The sequence below is a fragment of the Haemaphysalis longicornis genome, unplaced genomic scaffold (genome assembly GCF_048455015.1).
Source record: "Haemaphysalis longicornis isolate Haplotype H1 unplaced genomic scaffold, Haemaphysalis longicornis Haplotype H1 scaffold_6, whole genome shotgun sequence".
In the NCBI taxonomy this organism is placed as follows: Eukaryota; Metazoa; Arthropoda; class Arachnida; order Ixodida; family Ixodidae; genus Haemaphysalis; species Haemaphysalis longicornis.
Window position 1 is genome coordinate 45,964,763 of NW_027526407.1, and position 18,341 is coordinate 45,983,103.

The 18,341-nt window shown below is 45.8% G+C and overlaps 2 protein-coding genes across 2 annotated transcripts; both read left to right on the forward strand.

Annotated features, from left to right (window-relative positions):
* The first annotated feature begins 698 nt into the window (after positions 1 to 698).
* Positions 699 to 2,348, forward strand: LOC144141532 (uncharacterized). The gene is made up of 2 exons (XM_077673076.1): positions 699 to 782; positions 1,987 to 2,348. Exons 1-2 carry the CDS (start codon positions 771 to 773, stop codon positions 2,293 to 2,295), a joined length of 321 nt encoding a protein of 106 aa, XP_077529202.1. The 5' UTR covers positions 699 to 770; the 3' UTR covers positions 2,296 to 2,348.
* A 7,998-nt stretch (positions 2,349 to 10,346) lies between these two features.
* On the forward strand, positions 10,347 to 16,220 carry LOC144141533 (uncharacterized). Its single transcript, XM_077673077.1, has 2 exons — positions 10,347 to 10,469; positions 15,801 to 16,220. Exons 1-2 carry the CDS (start codon positions 10,458 to 10,460, stop codon positions 16,140 to 16,142), a joined length of 354 nt encoding a protein of 117 aa, XP_077529203.1. The 5' UTR covers positions 10,347 to 10,457; the 3' UTR covers positions 16,143 to 16,220.
* The last annotated feature ends 2,121 nt before the right edge of the window (positions 16,221 to 18,341 follow it).

Consider the following 18,341-nt stretch of genomic DNA (forward strand, 5'->3'; position numbering starts at 1 on the left):
CCATTCCTTGATGAACGGTTGTCACAAGACTTACCCGTTGACAGGATAAAGGGCGTCGGTTGTATTGATGTCTACTAGCCTCTGGAAGAAACGCGAGCTTTCAGCTTCGTATGCGTGTCAACTTTTAATCACCGGCGCCTGTTGTTCTCGATGGCCCTCACATGTATACGAAAGAACGGAGCGTCAAACGTCTGCCACACTTTCGCTCGCCGTCATCAAAGACTCAAACAGGCAAACTGTGATCGCGGCCAAGACAGCCCGCACAGAGAGCCGCTTTGTGCCGAAACCCCCACTTCCATTACGAAAATGAATGTCAACGCAGCGCCAATACACTCAAGCACTCGAAAAGAAAAACGGCAAAAATCTCCTCCCGAAAAGCGCCGGAAACTCGTTGTCAGCACCACGCCCCGATCCGCATTCTATGGTTTTTTGAACGTGCCGTGCTGTCGGTCTTGAAGTCAGCGAGCAACGCTTTCAATAGCTGTACACAAACGGGTCTGCGCGAACAATTCGGACACCCGTTGTTTCTCTCTTTCTGTTCTCTCGCAGCACCAAAGGTACGGATTAAGTGAACCGTGATGCTGGCATTCCGTGCCGCTTTGCTTTTGCGGCTCTAAAACAGGTATACCTTTCTGCCCATTCGCTCATATTCGGCAGGCCTTGTGACCTTTAATTCGTCACCGGATTGGCGCGTCCAGGTTGACCAGTATATAAGGGCAGCGGCCAGCTTCCGAGAATCAGTTCTCTCGACAACTCCGCAGCAGTTCACTATGAAGACTATCGTGAGTACCTCCTGCGAGAAGGCTCTGTGGATATGCGCGTCTGGTTTGCACCTTGGACGTAATGTGGTGAGATGTGGGGTTCCTGGAGATTCGAACTCCGTACTGGATTTCATGATGTTCAGCTTCCAGACGTTTTGGGTCTTAACAATCGTGGAGGCCTGTTATTGATGGGTGATCTATAGTTGCCTTGCGATTACGGGATAACTGCTAAAAACTATAGCGTGGTGCTTCCAATAGCACAAACTACCTGAGGGTAACCGACTCTGCGGAAGTTCAAGATCTCCAGGCGGTCGTAATTAATGTTGAGCCTACCACAACGGTGCGCCTCATAGCCTAGGTGTAGCTTCGGCGCGTAATTTGAATTCGAATTTTGAACGCCTGCTAAGAAAAATAAATGTTGTTGGATCTTCAAGGCTTGTGTTAGCACAAGGCGATGTAGTGATCCCGATACAGGCCAGAATTAAGCAATTGACATGAATGTTTCTAGAACTTGGCATGGCGCGTTTATTGTGGGGCGGTCTTGTAATGGCTAACAAGAGTAGATTTGACTGAAAAGGAAATCATAAAACACATGATTCATCCCTCCCACCCCACCAGCTCTATCTTTAGATGGACCCAGATTCTTCCATTCTAATACAAGTGGTCATTCTCATTAGATCAGGATTTGAAGTAGAGAGTTCACAAGGCAGTTTTTGCGCATTCAGTTCCCTTATGAAGATAGAGTACCATTATTGTATGATATGAGCATGCAATTGTTGCTGCATTTATTTTGCTTGGGCATAATAGACAAGCGTTTTTCAGCCTGGTGCGTTGGGTAATTATGTCTAGCTTAGTTTGGTCTCAGCTTACATCATGCAATACTTCCGTTTTAGACTTGACTCTGACTTTTGTTCACAAGCACTTGCATCAATGATAGCTAAAGACGCTTAAATAAAAAAAAGGCTAACTTGAGTATATTCTGTTATCCTCCAGTGCTCAGCGAACCGTAAGCAGCCATCTTTTGAAGCCTTCAGTTACGGAAGCTTATGATGGCTAAAGTGGCTGGTGTATTAACCAAATTCGTGGTTTGTCATGGACAAATGCGTTCAAGGCCATGCTTAGCGTTTATGTTGAATTGTAATACAATCTTATGAGGTTCATCATGTGAGCCCCTTGATTAGGACAGGTACACAAATGCGGACTGTCAACCTGTCTTCGCTTGCAGCTGTGCACCCTTGCCGTCCTGGTCGTCCTGGCCGTTGCCAACGCTGGCTACCACGGAGGATATGGTCATGGTTACGGCCACGGAGGCTACAGCCATGCCGTCACTCACCATTACGACAACCAGAGGGCGCACTACGGCCATGGAGGCTACGGTGGCTACGGGGGCTATGGAGGCTACGGCCATGGCTATGGTGGATACGGCCACGGCTACGGAGGATACGGCCACGGCTACGGAGGATACGGTCACGGCTACGGCGGATACGGTGGTTACGGCGGGTACGGAGGCTATGGCCACGGATACTACGGCTAGACGACTACAGCTGACTGAACTCTGACGTGTGGATGGCATGGGCGGGCACAATAAACAACTGGTCTTCGCTGTTAAACTCTTGGACATGTGTCGATTTTTAAATGCTCCCCTTGGGCACTACCACTGGTGTGGCCACCAAGAATCGGTCTTATTAACTGTCTTTAAGATGACTATGGCTGCTAGGAAGGTAGATGGCTGCTCGTATCGAAATATGTTACTTTCTTTTTACGCAGTTATTTTTGCACTGTATTTTGCATGAGACAGATAACTTTTGTGCGGATAAAAATGCCCGGAAAGCCCGATAAAGGTTGAGGCTTCACCCGGCGTACAACTTAACACACGCTTGCTAAAGAAAAAACACTATGTACGACTACTGAAAACTGATCGTTGAAGCTTTGGCGTGTGCTTTGGCAAGGGCTGTACACATGCGTATCTTGTCATTTTTGCCTTCCGAGGCGTATGGAAGCGCAACAAAATTAGAGCGTGAAAATGACCTCAGATACTGATATCCTTCACTTGAGAGGCTATAATAGTAGAAACGTTAAGTTTCCCCTCCCTGATGGAGTTTTGGTTATGGATATTGTTTGCATCGAAGGTTTGTAATGCATTTACGGCGATAGTTGCGAAGGCTCCGAGGAGCGTTCGTTCGCAATCTCAAGTCAGGTATAGAAACAACATCAAATGGTGATTCCGCAGTTGCGGGAATTTTCGCCTGTGCGGGACGTTAAAAAAGAGCAAACAGACACATGACACTGACCAGGCCGGAGCGACTGCGAAGTAACGTGAAACCTATGGTTGTGTTTCTCCTATAGGACAATGAAAATATCAAAACAGTTCATGAAGCAGCCTATAATTATACTCCATTCATTAATGGGACTTCTGACTTCGAAGTGCTGCAAACTTCATTAGAATTGCATCTGCGGTTTTCAACAACTTGTGCCTGAGCGCTTCCGCACACTTTACATGTACGGGCAGGGTGGAATTCAAGCTTACTGAAAGACGCGATGGCAAATGTCAAGCGGAGCTGATGCGTATTCACAGGCATGTACACATTGGCAATAGCTGTCTAAAAATATGCGTAATAAATCAGAGCATCGACGAGGTGGCTAAGCCTCGATTAAGAGGTACAGCCTCCACCTTTAAAAGGTACTTTGATGCCTCGTTAACTCAAAGTCGTAAAATCCGTTGAAAATTTCGAGATAAGCGGAGTTTCGAGTTAAGAGAAATGGGGAAAATTTGCGGCAGGGTCACTGCAAAAAAGAACTAATGCTGGTAACAACAGATATACTGCACAGGGGAGCTTTCGTAATGCATTTAAGGCAAGAAAGTTTGCAGGAAAAACGAATTTTCATTATTGCGGAAGGAAGCGCTGCGTGATGCCCGCCTATTTTGCGTTCGCATCTGGTCCCAAGAAAGCGTTCTCGAGCTGCTGAATGCGTTTCGTCAATTGTTGGTCGCCACCGCCACATCCTACCTTGTTGCGAAGTAGGCGCAGTATCTTTGTTGTTTCTGTCGTTGTAGGCATTTCTCGAGGCTCCTTTTCGTCCTCGTGATCAGCTGCGTCGTCCACAGCTCTCTCGACGATGTAGGCGTTGGACAGCGTATACCGGTAACGAGAACATCGGCCTCGTACAGCGTAAATTTACCGAACACGATCACGTTGGGCGCTTAGTGGGAGCTAAGGGCTAGAACGGAGACCTAATCAGCTCCCTGTAGCGGACTTTGCCTTATGTCCTCTCTATCCGCACTAAGAGATATTCGTGGTCTCCCAAAAAAGCGTGTAGAGATAAAGGGGGGAAAATACACGGTGCCTATGAGAGGTAAAGGCATGGCGAAAAGAAGTTTCGACTTAACCGATATTTTGAGATATCTGAGTTCGAGTTAACAAGGGATTACTATATTTTTAAACAATTCTGGCGCAAATTCTGCATCCAGTGACTGCGAACCAATTACCAAACAACGAATGAATAGGTAGTGTTTGTGCTTTTTTCACTAGCATTTTTTTTTTCGCTTTACCCTACACATGTTTTTTTTAAATCTGGCGGTGTTGTTTAAACGTGGCGCCTTCTTATCGACGGGTGCGACGCTCCAGTGCGCAGCGTGATGCGGGTTTGTATAGAGATGATTGTGATATCCATAGAAAAAAAAAGTTTCCCTCCACTCGGTGAAGAAGGGTGACCAGCGAAGCTGTGGTTCGTAAGGTTTGAGTCGTCTTAGCGGCTAATCATCATTCATTTTGTTTCCGGAGAGTTTTGGTAAGACAACAGTTGCAGCCGTTTTCTGTAACCGTGCTCTCTCCGTAGATGGCGGTGTATTTGGTAATATTCACAACTTTACTGTGGACTAATTGCGACAAGTAAACGAAACTCGGCGTAATGGTACAGTCGGCTTAGCAGCTAATTTTCATACAATTCGTTTCGGGATACTTTCGATAAGACACGAGTTGGAGCCGTTTTCTGAAATGATACTCCCTTCATAGACGTCCTAGATTCCCATGGTTCACGGTACAACACACAATGGGGAAGAGTTCTCTCTTACACCGATCCTTTAAAGTCGCCTTCACCTCTGAACAAGAATGCATTGCTCAGAACGCGTTTTTTAAAGGGCAATATAAGATGTCTTATATCAAAATGTGATGGCCCTAGGACCTTTATTTTTTATGATTTTTTTTTGCATACGCTGAAGGGATGGCACACAGTTTTATCATTCCGGGGATATAAGTGGGCACCGCAAGGTGGCGTCACGCTCATGTCGAAATATTGTCTACATCGCCCTCTTTCTGAAGGTAATCTGCTGGATTGCAGCCATAGACAGCTTCGCTGTAAAAAACGGAAGAAAAAAAGGGCAGCGGACAACTGGCTCTACATGAGAGTTAGCTTGGGTCAATGGTAGTTTATTGATTGGAAGCGAATTAGAAGCTAAGAGGAAATTGCTTCGAAAGATTGACCTGAGGCAAGTTTTGAAATACTCTGAGCACGACTATTTAGAAGGCTTTAGGGGCTGTAGAAGTACACAAGCTTTGAGAAGCGCTTGGTGAACGTTTTAAAACAAAACAAAGAAACATAGTAATGCTTTCTGATTCTCAGGCGAGAAAACAAACTGTTTCATGTAAACTCACGACGTCCATATTGGGTTTGCACTTGTAGGTGCCCTGACCATGGTTCTGTCAGCCAACAATGGAGGCGGAGTGCTGCATACTCAGTTTTTTATGTACTTCCACACATATCATTTTTGTCGTCTTCGACAACACGCATTCTATCTATTCGCGGTTTTATTTAAACACTCTTGTAAGCAACGCAGCACACCATAACAAATACCGATGCCAAATCTTCCCCTATTCATGGCCTAATTACTCTACTTCTCGACGTCATACCAGAAACCTTGTGCATCAATCGCATGCTGTGTACCCGGGTTTCTCGTGTAGTCACGCACTTTTGGCGCGCCCTTTCTTCTTTACGTTCAAATGCTTTCACCAACAGCTTGACAGCCTGATGTCGTGGGAACAGGGCCTTCATTGTCCACATCCCGACCGCCATCCACTGTCATTCGTTCCGTGATCGCTACGACCGGAACACGGGCAAACGGTAAAAGGGTGCTGTTTGATTGCGCGGAGAATGTGTGTGTGCGTGCACTTTATGCGGAAGCTTTCTTTATTAATTTTTATTGTCATAGGATGCAGGTGGCATTCCCTCGGTGTGGACGTGAGCGGAACCTCGTTGACGAAGGCGCCGAAGCCCTTTGTCGGCATTATTTCTTTGCATCGTCTCCTGACATGCTCGGCTTTGGGCAATAAACATCGCAATTGAATCGATTGCATGTTGTTATCGATTTAACGTATAGCGAACGAATTTTTTGAAACCGAGAACCTAACCGGGGTTAAATGATGCAACCACCAGGCTTTAAAAGATTGCGAATGAAGAGTTGTAACGTTTGACACGGTTGTAATACCGGTTTAGCCAAGAATAAATTTGGTCGGTGTGTCAAGGTTAGTAAAAGACAGGCAGTTCTTGCCATTTACCCGCCCAAGGAGACGCATGCAGGCACGAAGGCTTGTACGGCACATGGTTCGATTGATTGATTGATTGATTGTAGGGTTTAACGCGCCGACGCAACGCAGGCGATGAGGCGCGCCGTAGTGGAGGGCTCCGGATTAATTTTGACCACCTGGGGATCTTTAACGTGCGCCGAAATCTCGCACACACGGGCGTTTTTGCTTTTCGCCTCCATCAGAAAAGCGGCCGCCGCGGCCGGGAATCGAACCCGCGACCTCGTGCTCAGTAGCGCAACGCACATCGTTCGGACCGACGCTGAAACTCTACTTGCAGGAACGTCACAACGCAAAACAGAGATTTAGTGAGCCATCACTAATCATCACTGAGAATGGCACTTTCATAAAAAGCGTTACGAAACGATATTCCAACTCACAGTGCAATGAGTGAAGCCGTTGTTTTCCTTCAAAATGTGTTTGCAAGAGTTTGCACGTGTCCAGGGAAATTAACATTTCCGAAGCCATTGCAACGCACCCAATAATCTTTTCATCTTCTTTTCACTCTTCCCCCCCCTAAACGATAAATACTGCAGTTTTCGTCAATGCATGCGCTGCTAACAGGTGTACTGAAAAATCGATAGAAATGTTTCAAGTCTGTCTTTCTCTGGTAATGCCTAGCACTCTACCAAATCACTTAATCACATAACGTAAGTCTTCCTGCGCCACGCAACAGCAGCAATTTAATTTGAAGGTATCCCAAAACAGTTGGGTTCTTAGCATCAGAAGATTCAACAAAGCTCCAAGTTTTATTCCGAAATTTCCTTGTGGGAATAAATATCCGATCTTCTACACTGCACCGCGGAAACTACGTGCGCTTGAATATCCCAGACACCGAAGGGAAGTAAATATTCTTGATTCAATCAGTACTCAAGTCGATAAGTAGAGCAGTACGTTCTGGAGTACCTACTACAGCTTATTCTCTCGATATTCTTGCAGGCAGGCATCCAAGTGTAAAAAAGTAGTGTGAAACAGCTAGGCTTAAAAACTTGGGTGTTTGCGTAGCTCAGAAAACACGCCAAGTGTGGGAAATGCAATTATTCCTGCGAAACTTCCGGTCCAGGTGGAGATTAAGAGACGCATTACGAAGAGATTGCGCGGACACGGAAAACAAGCCTCTCCAAGGATATACAGCCGCTGACATTTGGTTCCGGGAAAAAGGGAACACCAACTGTTCTTTAAGGTGGTGATGATTGTTTGGCAGAAACTTAGGGCATCTTACCAAACTCGTCGGAAGAAAACTTTGGAACGACAAAGATATTTCACGTTTCCCAACTAGAGATATGAAGGGAGCCACCTGAGTTAGGGAACGGGAATTCGCGAAAAACGTTATAGTAACAGCAAATAGTTAATTTCAGAAGGACTGCCTGAGCATGAGTACACAAATGGGCGCTGAATCGCGAGCACAGCGACAGATTAACGAAAGGATTTTTGGGGTGAGATTATGAGCACTGGCTACGCGACTAAGATGACTATGATTATGAACCCGACTACTAAAGGAATATTCCTTAGCGATGGAGCAAGCAGCACATGATGGCAAGGGCGATGATAATTATGATAATTACAAAAATGCAACGAGCTGTTCTACTCTACATGTGTTTTTGAACAACTTGGGGAGAAGGCGCATCGACGCTTGTTATTCACAAAAATAGGGATGTATACAACTTTGTGCACAATTTTAATGCTGTTTTCTGCTAGAATTTGTGCTGTCTTTGTCCAGTCAGTATAAGTAGCACAATTGGTGACCTCTTGCTGGGACGAGCGTTTTCGTGGGGTGTTGGTGAAAGTAAAACAAAGGGCTCCTCCGCATAAAGAGAAACACCTTTCGCTTATGTTTTAGCACAGTTATGTTCGATCAGTTCCAAGTATAGGATGCGTTAAAAATCACAATACCCTCACGTGCGGCTGAACCTGTATTTGTAGGTTTTTTCCTCACCTTCAGGGATGTTAAAGTTAGTTTGCATAACGTGTCTTTAGCCGCTAAGATGTCGTATTTAAGTGCAACAGGGTCGAGAACTGGGCCAGCTGGTATACATTCTTAATGATAGAACGATATATCATTATGAACGGGTTCCACCATGAGCTTTTGGTGGCATTGAGGCTCAGTCGGAACCAGCTGCTCATGACGAAACCTTCAAAAAGCGCAACACTGAAAACGTGAGACAAACAGAACAACAGGAGGAGCTCTGACGTCGTTCTGTTTGTCTCACGTTTCCAGTGTCGCGCTTTTTGGAGGTTTCGTCATGTATATTTACCAATTAGCCCAGCTCGCCATTCTGCTCCAGCTGCTCATCTTTGAGCCAAGCACTGCAACCTGAAGCCAGTTAACAAGTTTAGGGTGGCCATGTTGACCTTCACTGAGGGTCCAGCGCGGCAGATTTTGGTGTACGCCATGTAAAGTTTTCTTTTCTTGCTCGACCAAACCACGTGGTTTCACCTACATAGAGCGAGCATATACTGTTGAGTTCATTTTGTAGAAGCTCAAAGTCTGCAGTGCGCACCAATCGTTATATTGACAGGTTCGAGGTCATAGCTGCCGCGTTTGCAATGTTGAAAGGGCAAAATCTGTGAGAGAATATGTGTGGGCGCATGTGTCTACGTAACTGTCAATTAGAATTGTCGATTCGGCCACGAGGTTCCCCCGGCTGCGACCGTCATCACTAGTCAATCTCATTGAGTACATATTTGAAAATGTCCGAAGTTCAATCGCTCCACGCTTTTGTGTTCTTATCTCATAAGAATATGTCTACGCATCCTCTGCAACCTTTTCATTGAAGTAACTTTTGTGGGCTCATGACAGTGCCTGAGTTGCTGGACATTGTAACTAATTACTAAAGATAGCCAACAAATAAATAACATGTTAGTATTCGTGAAGGACAGGAGGAAGCTGCTTTCTATGTTGTTAAGCTTGAAGTCTTTGAGATGGTTGCCCCGTGGAGACCTGTCAGGGGTCCGACGACATCAAGTAGCAACCGTCACAGCTCCAAGGCTTGCGTAGGGTACGAGTTGTCCGGCGAGTGCAGGCGTATACAGAGAGAGAACTTATTTACCCGATACAGTCCCAGTATTAAGCTTAATTCTTAGCTTTTGGAACAAGGTTCCTGTATGTTTTTACTCTTGCGGCGGGATCTGGCTAGTCCTAATTGGTGTAGGCCTACCAGGAATGTCCATTGGATCGCTTTTAGGCCCCTACACGAAGCTTTGACGCCGGTGAAAGGAACATAAGTGAGGGATCCGGAGGAAGAATAGATGGGTTTGGCTGGCCATGGGGGAGTCACTAGTGTGAAAACATGTTGGGTGTGCCCAGCACACTTTGCATCAAAAACGCTGTGCTTGGGAAAAATGAATGCGAGCGTGCGACAGACGAGGCCGTCCTGAAACATTGCTACAGTCTGCTGAGGGCGCGGTGTATTTCCTGGTGATAACCAAAATTGCAATAAACGTAAACTTTGTCTACAGCCGCGTATTCTAGCTGAATTTACCTGCAACGATGGTTTTTTTTCATGGTGGCAGAGATGTCAAAAACGCCACATTTGGTAAATGGCAGGACAACACGTCAAGTCCAAGTTCGTCGGCCGCCTATCATTGCGGAGTGTATTGTGACTCCGCCGTTTCTTTTTCGTGCTAGGCTCAAATTTCTTTGTGTTGAGAGAAAGTTAAGCCTCATGCTTCAAGTGAGAGAAACACCGCTCTGGGCAGCTTTTATGGCCCAAGAATTTGCACTTCGTAGAACAAACATCAGCGAGAAGCCTCGCCCATTGTGAAGTTGAACAAAGTATCAACCTTTGCTGTACCAATGCGTGTAACCCAAACATGTGTAACCTGACCCACTCAAAAGAAAACAACAGTGTGTTTTGTTCGCTCTCTTCTTTCTCACCTCGATGGAGCAGAACGAATCGGCTCTTTTTTTCGCTCCTTGCGTGAGCTGCACCCGCTCGACTGCAACCAAACGCCTTTAGCCGGGCACAAACAAAAAAACCACAGGTCGCTCCCGTCGACACGACAACGAATCACACGCGATGGATCGCAGAGTGGGCCCCAGAGGTATATAAACTCCCCAGCTGTACTCGGCTCGCCACAGACTACCGGTGAACAGCCACTGAGCAAGAACACCACAATGAACTTCATCGTAAGTAAAACTGGCAAGTTTTAGCCGATAATAATTAGGTCTTTCCTGCTTCATGTATGTGTATAGAGGTATGGACATTTTCGCAAGTGAAACTGGCAAGTTTTAGCCAATACTATTGTGGTCTTTTCAGTGTCATGTTGGTGTATAGAGGTAAAAACGTCCTCGTAAGTGACGCTGGCAGTTTATAGCAATTACTAATGGGGTCTTCTATATGTCATGTTTTCGTATATAGGTATGAACAATCTAATACAAAAATTGGCAAGTTTTAGCCAACACTTTTGGCCTATGCTAGTGTGGTCTTTTTTGTGTCGCGTTTGCGTATGGAGGTAGGAACATACCCGTTATACACTAACGTCACCCTTTCTGTGTCATGTTATGCAATGAGGCAAGCATTTTTCTGCACGAGTTTGTTTAACTGCCGCTTACAGCTGCGACTTAGTCTAGCAAGGGCTACTCTCGGAAGTCGTGAATACAGGCTGCGCTTGCTCTCTAATGCTCGAACGCGTAGCTCGAGGCCATCTAGGCAAACTAGGAGACGTATGCTTCTGCTGCTTTTTAAAACCTGGCAGTACAGTCATACACCTTTTCATTTATTTGAAATAGGAAGGGTAAACCCGGCGTGTTGCGCAATATTTTGGAAGGCTCCAAAGCTACCGATGTCTTACGTATCCCGTTCTTGTGATTAGGAGCTGGTGGTAACAAAGTCAATCAAGTTATTTATCCATTAAAAACTCGCTGTCGGGATAGCAGCTGTAATGGTAACTTTTTCGTTGAAGTAAGCACTTTGTGCTTTAAATTTAGGTGGGGATTTGCGGACTTTAAGCTTTCTACACATGTCCATTAATATAAACGGGCCAAAAACGCCCATTGTAGCACCACTACCACTCTGTAACGTTTGCTGAGCTACGGAGAAATGCATGAACGGACAAGCGAAATAGAGCAAAATAATAGTTCTATTGAACAGAATAGATCTAAAATGGCTGAATGCTCTTGTCCATTTTTTCGAGCTACCTCTGCACCCCAGTGTGTTCCGTTAGTCACCGCTATCAGTGGTATGCAGGACTTAACAACAAACGTTACTGGCTTATTCCAGTAACCAAAAAAAAACAAACTAGCAAAAAGAGACTACACGACAAATTTATCACCCGTCGATACCTCTCATTAGCCTTGTAGGCTTCCTTTACTTGTCCATAGTCTTTTGTTAAAATATGCAAGCATTGCTACAAATCGCGCAGTTTTCTGTCCTTCCGAAGCTTGAGGAAACAGCTTCCGGCCTTCAACCATGAAAAAACCTTTTGCAGGTGGCACGCTGACGTATAGAAACCAGGCGTTATGTAGAAAAAGTAGTTTTATAGCAAAATCTCAGAGGGAAGGGTGTGGCGAAAAATAGGTGGCGGGCAAAAACGACGATGAAGAAGACGAGCATTATGTAGCAACTCATAGGATGAAATAAAATCTACGTCGTGTAAGGAAAGGAGAATCAGTTTGCAAGAACATGTTATGTGAAGGATTGGATACAGAAGAATGACCAAGGCATCAATTGGGTTGCTTACTATGGTACAACAGGTGGAGGGAGGAAGAAAACCAGATGTAGGAGGGACAGGAGCATATCTAGGGTAGCAGGCAATTCGCCCAACGCAAAGCATGAGCGAGTTGAAGTCAATGAAAGTGGCTTACGCAACTGGTTCACAGGGAACACCATAGATGGCGATAACTTTCACGGCACCTAGAAATCCGTAAAACGCCGATTTCTCTCGCGGTGAGCTCATGTTTAGGACACTGTGTAGGAATACAGTGCATGTAACCAGGATTTTTCTATGGATGCGCAAATGTTATTACCATGCCTCCCTGCTTCGGTGAATTGTGTTCTGTCAAAAACAAAATACGCGGCCGAACTGTGCCGGGATGCTGGCAGCTACAAAACCTTGTTTGGTCTAAATAAGTGCAGTTGATGCTTCACTAAGCGTCAGGTGTCGCTTCGGGTAGAATTGCTCCAAATTTGACGTTTCTAGCCTATTTTCTGAAACCATGCCCCTGCATCCTACCGTGAACCGTAAAAAAAATAATTGGACCTTATGTTTCGAGCTTATGACTGGTCGGCCACGATCCAGGCGCTCTACATGTGCGCCATCATCATAATCATCATCATAATTCCTTTGATATCGGGAACAGAACGAAGGCTCTTTCAAAATGCATTTCAAGTGGCGAAATCCGAAGTTATGAAAATTCGTTAAAACCCGGTTGCTCTAGTCTATCTAATTTTTAACGTAGCCCCATTCTTAACGTAGCCTTCTCTCAAATGCTACGGTGTCGAAGGCATCAATTTTTAACGTAGCCCCATTCTTAACGTAGCCTTCTCTCAAATGCTACGGTGTCGAAGACATGCTATTTGAAGAGCAAACTGCTTCAACTTTTGAAGGACGTACGTTCGTTTCCCCTTGTCTAGTGTACCTTAGAACCGCCTGCTTGCTGATGCTTACAACGAATCAAATAAGCAAGGAAGAAAATCGCTAATGACGTGTCACTGAGACGCGCCAGTAATAATAAGGGTGCTGCTAACGACAGCCATCCTAAGAAACTAAACTTTAAACTTCTGGAGTTTAGAGAAAAGGAAAGCTCGACAAAATTTCAGTAATTCAAGCAATTAAAAAAAAAACTTACACGCGCTTAACTTACCTCTCATTAACTTTACAACGGCAGAATTTGGGGCGCGCCTTTTATTTCTTCGGGAAGCGCGCAGCTTCCACCGTACTGCGCAGGCCTTTGCATAGATTTCAGCATTCAAGCTTTTCACCACTTCGCGTTTTTTCTTTCCCCGTCGTACCAACTACTAGACACGCGTGATGCCTGTCCCTGTCTCATTATCGCTGCCGTCAAAGGCACAGTTTCAGTTTGCACCACAGGCCTAGGAAGCATTCTGTTTCTTCTTTCTTCATTTAGGCGCTTAGCTTTCCTCAAATTTCAGCGGTTTCGAAGAAGAGGCACAAAGAAAGGAGCGGACTTCACCACGCAACTCTCCCAAGAAAGGCTATTTTAAAACATTCGCTGAAAGTTCACCTGACCCACGTCGTCGCGTACACCACGTAGAATGCAAACCAAACAAAAAAGAAAAAAAGTCATTAATGGAGGGGAATGTCACTTATTTAACGAGGTCCCATACAAAAAAATTATAAGCACCCGATATGCAGTACACACGGTCATATTCCGCCCGCTGTTCTTGAAGGCAGGATTCAATTTTTTGGCCTTCCACACCCTTGAATGCCTCTTCTTCTCCCTCTATCCTGAGATCCGGGAAGCGGGTCGTGCTCCCAGCGGAAGCTTCTCCCCAGCGGAAGCTCCTCTCGTCTTCAAAGCAAGCACAGCCAGCGCGAAGTGTTTGTACAGAGCTCCCGACGCGGACCTAACGTATGCTGTATTGATCCCTGCGACGTTGGCGATGGAAGTAATCGGCGGCAGGATTCAAGCCACGGCGTTTGATAGGAACAAACAGCAGCTGGCAGATAGACACCCTGTTTGAGCGCGGGGTCATCGGACGGTGAATTTGCTGGTCGTATACATTTCGTGTGATCGCATACTGGGGGACACTTCCCCTTTTACTCTTGCCGTAATGTTTTGTGCGTGTGCCTGGAAGTCGGTGGGAAATTATAACAACTACAACGACCCCACAACGCCTACGAGAGATCAGTTTAGTAGTGCCGGGTGATTGAAGGAAGATCGTAAAGAGTAGGAGCAAATGTGTCTGGCTAGCAGCATTTCCTTGTAGCTCATTCATAGCTTCATTGCTTGCCCTCTGGCTGTTGTACCCGTAATGTCCAACATTCACCACACATCACTGTAGTCATCCCAAACTGGCATAGGAAGCCCTGCCGCCCATAGAGCTGACCTCACAGGATCACTTTAAAGAGCCCTCTTTCTCATCTAAACAATGATTAGCTAACTTCTGGCAAGTTAGTGGCTTTCTGAACTCACCAATAACAAAGGGTAATAATAAGAAGGGTAATAAGAAGGGTAATAATTACAGTGGATAGCTAATCGCATGCGAAGTGGACGTGCAAACTGGCATAGGAAGCCCTGCCGCCCATAGAGCTGACCTCACAAGATCACTTTAAAGAGCCCTCTTTCTCATCTAAACAATGATTAGCTAACTTCTGGCAAGTTAGTGGCTTTCTGAACTCACCAATAACAAAGGAGCAAGCGCAACACCGATAATTGTGGATTGCCCGAAACAGTAGAGCACGTCCTTCTAGAGTGTCCGGCATACATCCAAGAAAGAACTCACCTCGCAGAAAAGATTGAGTGCCTCAACAACGCATCTATATCTTTGAAAGGTCTCCTTGGACCCTGGCCCTCTCCATCGTCCCAGAGAAAAGTGTTGGTTGCTTTATTTGACTATTTACGCGGAATCGGCCTCGCAGAGACAATTTAGAACTTTACGTGTCAGATCGTGTGGACTTTTAAGTCACCACGCAAAGCTTCGTGTTCACTTTTCTTTTAATCTCTTCTTTTCCCATCTTTCTTCTGCCCTACTTCTTTTAGGGCCTTTACTCCCTTCTCCCCATCCCCGCAGAGTAGCATGCAGGCGGGAACATGCCGGCAAACCTCTCTGCTTTCATCTAATAAAGAGCTCTCTCTCTCTCTCTCTCTCTCAGAGGGAGACGTTAGTTTGACGTGTGCTTCTGGGTGGTGAACAGCAATACACATAAGGCGCTGTTCTGAAAACTGAATGGGTCGCGTCCACTAGCTTTACACCCAGTAGCGACATTTTTGGAGGCACTATGATTGCCCTGTAAGCAAAGCCTAAAATCACGTGTGTAAATAAACTAGTCTCCTTGGTGTCTAATAGGGACGCAAATTTTTCATCATTGGCGCTTCATCATCACCGCCATCGTCGTTGTCATCATCAGCATGACCTTCTGACGGTGAACGCCGATGCTAATAATTTAATGGTGTGCTCACGCAGGCAAGCTCCGTACTGCGTCGTCAGCATACCGCTGGTGTATGAAACACTGAGGATGTATGGCTGTCTGCAGGGAAGAAACTGAACACGGACGTACGGCACTGAGTCACTTTACCTCATCTTTGTTCCAAATAGATGTACCTTCTCGGGTGGTGCAGTAGCTTCAAACTAAAGTCGGAAAATAATAGCAAATGGTCGACGAATTTCTTGCTGCAAAGGATTATCATTATCCCACTTAGCCGCTAGTATAGTCGTCACAACATGTGCTTTAGTCATCTCACAATAGCTGTACATTAGTCATCCCATTATACCTTCCTACCAATTCATAGCGAAAGGAGGAATAAACCCAGAATGCTTAACTGTTATCTCGACAGCTCTGCAGCCTTGTCCTGGTCCTTGCCGCCGCTGCGGTGGTCGAGGCTGGCTACGGTCATGGAGGCTACGGTGGTTACGGAGGCTATGGCGGGCACGGAGGACACGGAGGACACGGACACGGCGGCTACGGACGACATGGCGGATACAGTCACGGCATAACTCATTTCTTCGACAACCAGCGCGCCCACCACGGATACGGGCACGGCGGGTACGGCCACGGCGGGCACGGCCACGGCGGATACGGCCACGGAGGATACGGAGGACACGGTCACGGCGGATATGGCGGCCACGGACACGGTGGTTATGGGGGCTACGGTCACGGCGGCTACGGTGGCTATTGAGGTCGTGGGTTCTTTGGTAAAGGTTTTCGCCCAGGAATCACTGACCAGAAGACAAAACGCCATTGTACAGTCCATGTGTATAGGTAAATAAAAGCCTTGTTTCTGTTTAAATTTGTGAACTTTTTATTTAAAATGGTGTGGAGGGCGCTAAGAAGGGTAATAATTACAGTGGATGGCTAATCGCATGCGAAGTGGGCGTAACTTGCATCGTTGGTGGATCGCAACAAAAAATCTTACAGCTACGAGAATGAGATTTAATAGGTATAATGTTTTGAGGTAATGGTGAATGCCGCACTGGTCTGATGAATGCAGCGGGGTGGGCAGTGTGGTTGCTAATGCTATGACTGGATGGTTTCTTCAGATAAAACTACTCTCACAAATAATACAAACCTAACAAACAAGGGCTGAGCTAGCGGACTGAGATATATTCGATGTTCATTAGACTTTTACGGCATAACAAACGAAGTTGTAACAATTCGCGCCTGTATGTAAAATCTTTATGTTGTAATTTATATCCTGTTATGCACGCATAACAACTCTATCGCTGTCCACACCTTAAAAGGAATTACCCGAACAAAGCAGAAACCCTGGGCAAGGAGGTGACCACTGGCGTTTTTGTACTACATGCGATATGAACACATGCTGAGCTCGTATGGTGGCTCATGTAACTTTGAAGTTACTCCTTAAATATAGAACTTTGGATGGGCGAAGTCCTATTAATGCAGCAGTTTCCGTTTACTTATCACTTCCTTTTTGTATAACTACCAGAATAAACATATTTCTCACTCATGATGTAACAGCGCAGCGATTCCAGGACGAAAAAGAACTTGCATCGTGAACCTGTGCAAACTGGCCCAGTTTTGTGTTCCGCTACAAAATGATCGCATTTAAAATATCTATCTGTATGGCAAGTGAACAGGGTCGTCCAAGTGTGGCTCACCTGTGGCTCCGCGGCGACTGCCTCGCGAAGTTTCACTACACCGCGCATGCGCGTCGATATAAAATGGGTGTATAATTGCACGACCGTCTAAAGACGGGGCGGGAAAATCTCATGTAGACAGTCAAAGAGCACGCACTTGGAACATACTAAGCACTTTTACTTTGAAGGATTCGAGCTGGAACATAAATATAGTAACCGAGACGCTCATTTTTAAAAAGAAGGGTCCGGATTCTTATCACTTGCAGGAAAATGGGGTACAATCTGTGAAACGGGGTTGTTTTTGCAGGGAAAAAGAGGCAGGAATTTTTTTATGTGTTCTAGGGATTTCAGCCACTAATGATTGCCTTTATCGTTTTTTTACACTGGCTCTGACTAGCAGAAACACCAGTCAAAAGAATTAATTGGGAGCGCGTACAAATTCCCCAGTTTGTTGCGTCAGTTAGAGATCTTGCTCGGTGGACCCACTGAAGCCTTGACCATAATGCCAGGCGTCCGTTACGTGCCAGGCCATGCCCCTGTCAGATACTCCTCTCCCATACGTCGCCGTAGGCTGCACCTCGTTAGGCCGTAAAAAATAAACAGGAAGCAAAAAGCACAAAAGAGGGAACGAGTAACTCGAAACTTCAAGAACAACCAAAACTGAACGAAATGGTGCAGTCACAAATGGACATGACGCTGTTTCTCTTTCATCAGCGACCGCCACTCGAGCGCGCGAAAGGGTGCCGAAAATTGGCTTCTTACCCGAAGCAGCCTGTAGGAACTAGCCTGACACTCCTGCACTTCTTACTTTCTATATTCCGTTTGGTTCCCGACTCGTTCTAGCGTCCGGTAGGCATCGCTTACAGTCAGGCGTGGAATTTAGGCTGAGCGAAATGCTTGAAACAAGCAGGACTGAAGGTAAGAACGGAATGTTCGTGTCCCTCCCTGACCCGCGAAAATTTGACTCTATGATGGCGAGGATTTTATTTTGCTCTCGCTCTCGTTTCGGTCATTCCTGCTTTGAAAGCACGTGACAAGTTCGGTGTCAGTGTCTTGGTATAAAAGGAGTCCAAGACAGATCACCGACACAGACACTGCAGACAAGAAAGGATGTACAACATGAAGGTCACCGTAAGTTCGATGCTTTTGTGGCGGTGTTTCTAGCAGGTTGGCTCATATTGGCTTTCGATTGCATAAAGGTAAAAATCTGCGACAAAAAAGACAGAGTAGATGTGGTGTGTTTCAGCTATAAGTACTTAAGAGAGCGCAACACGATACTA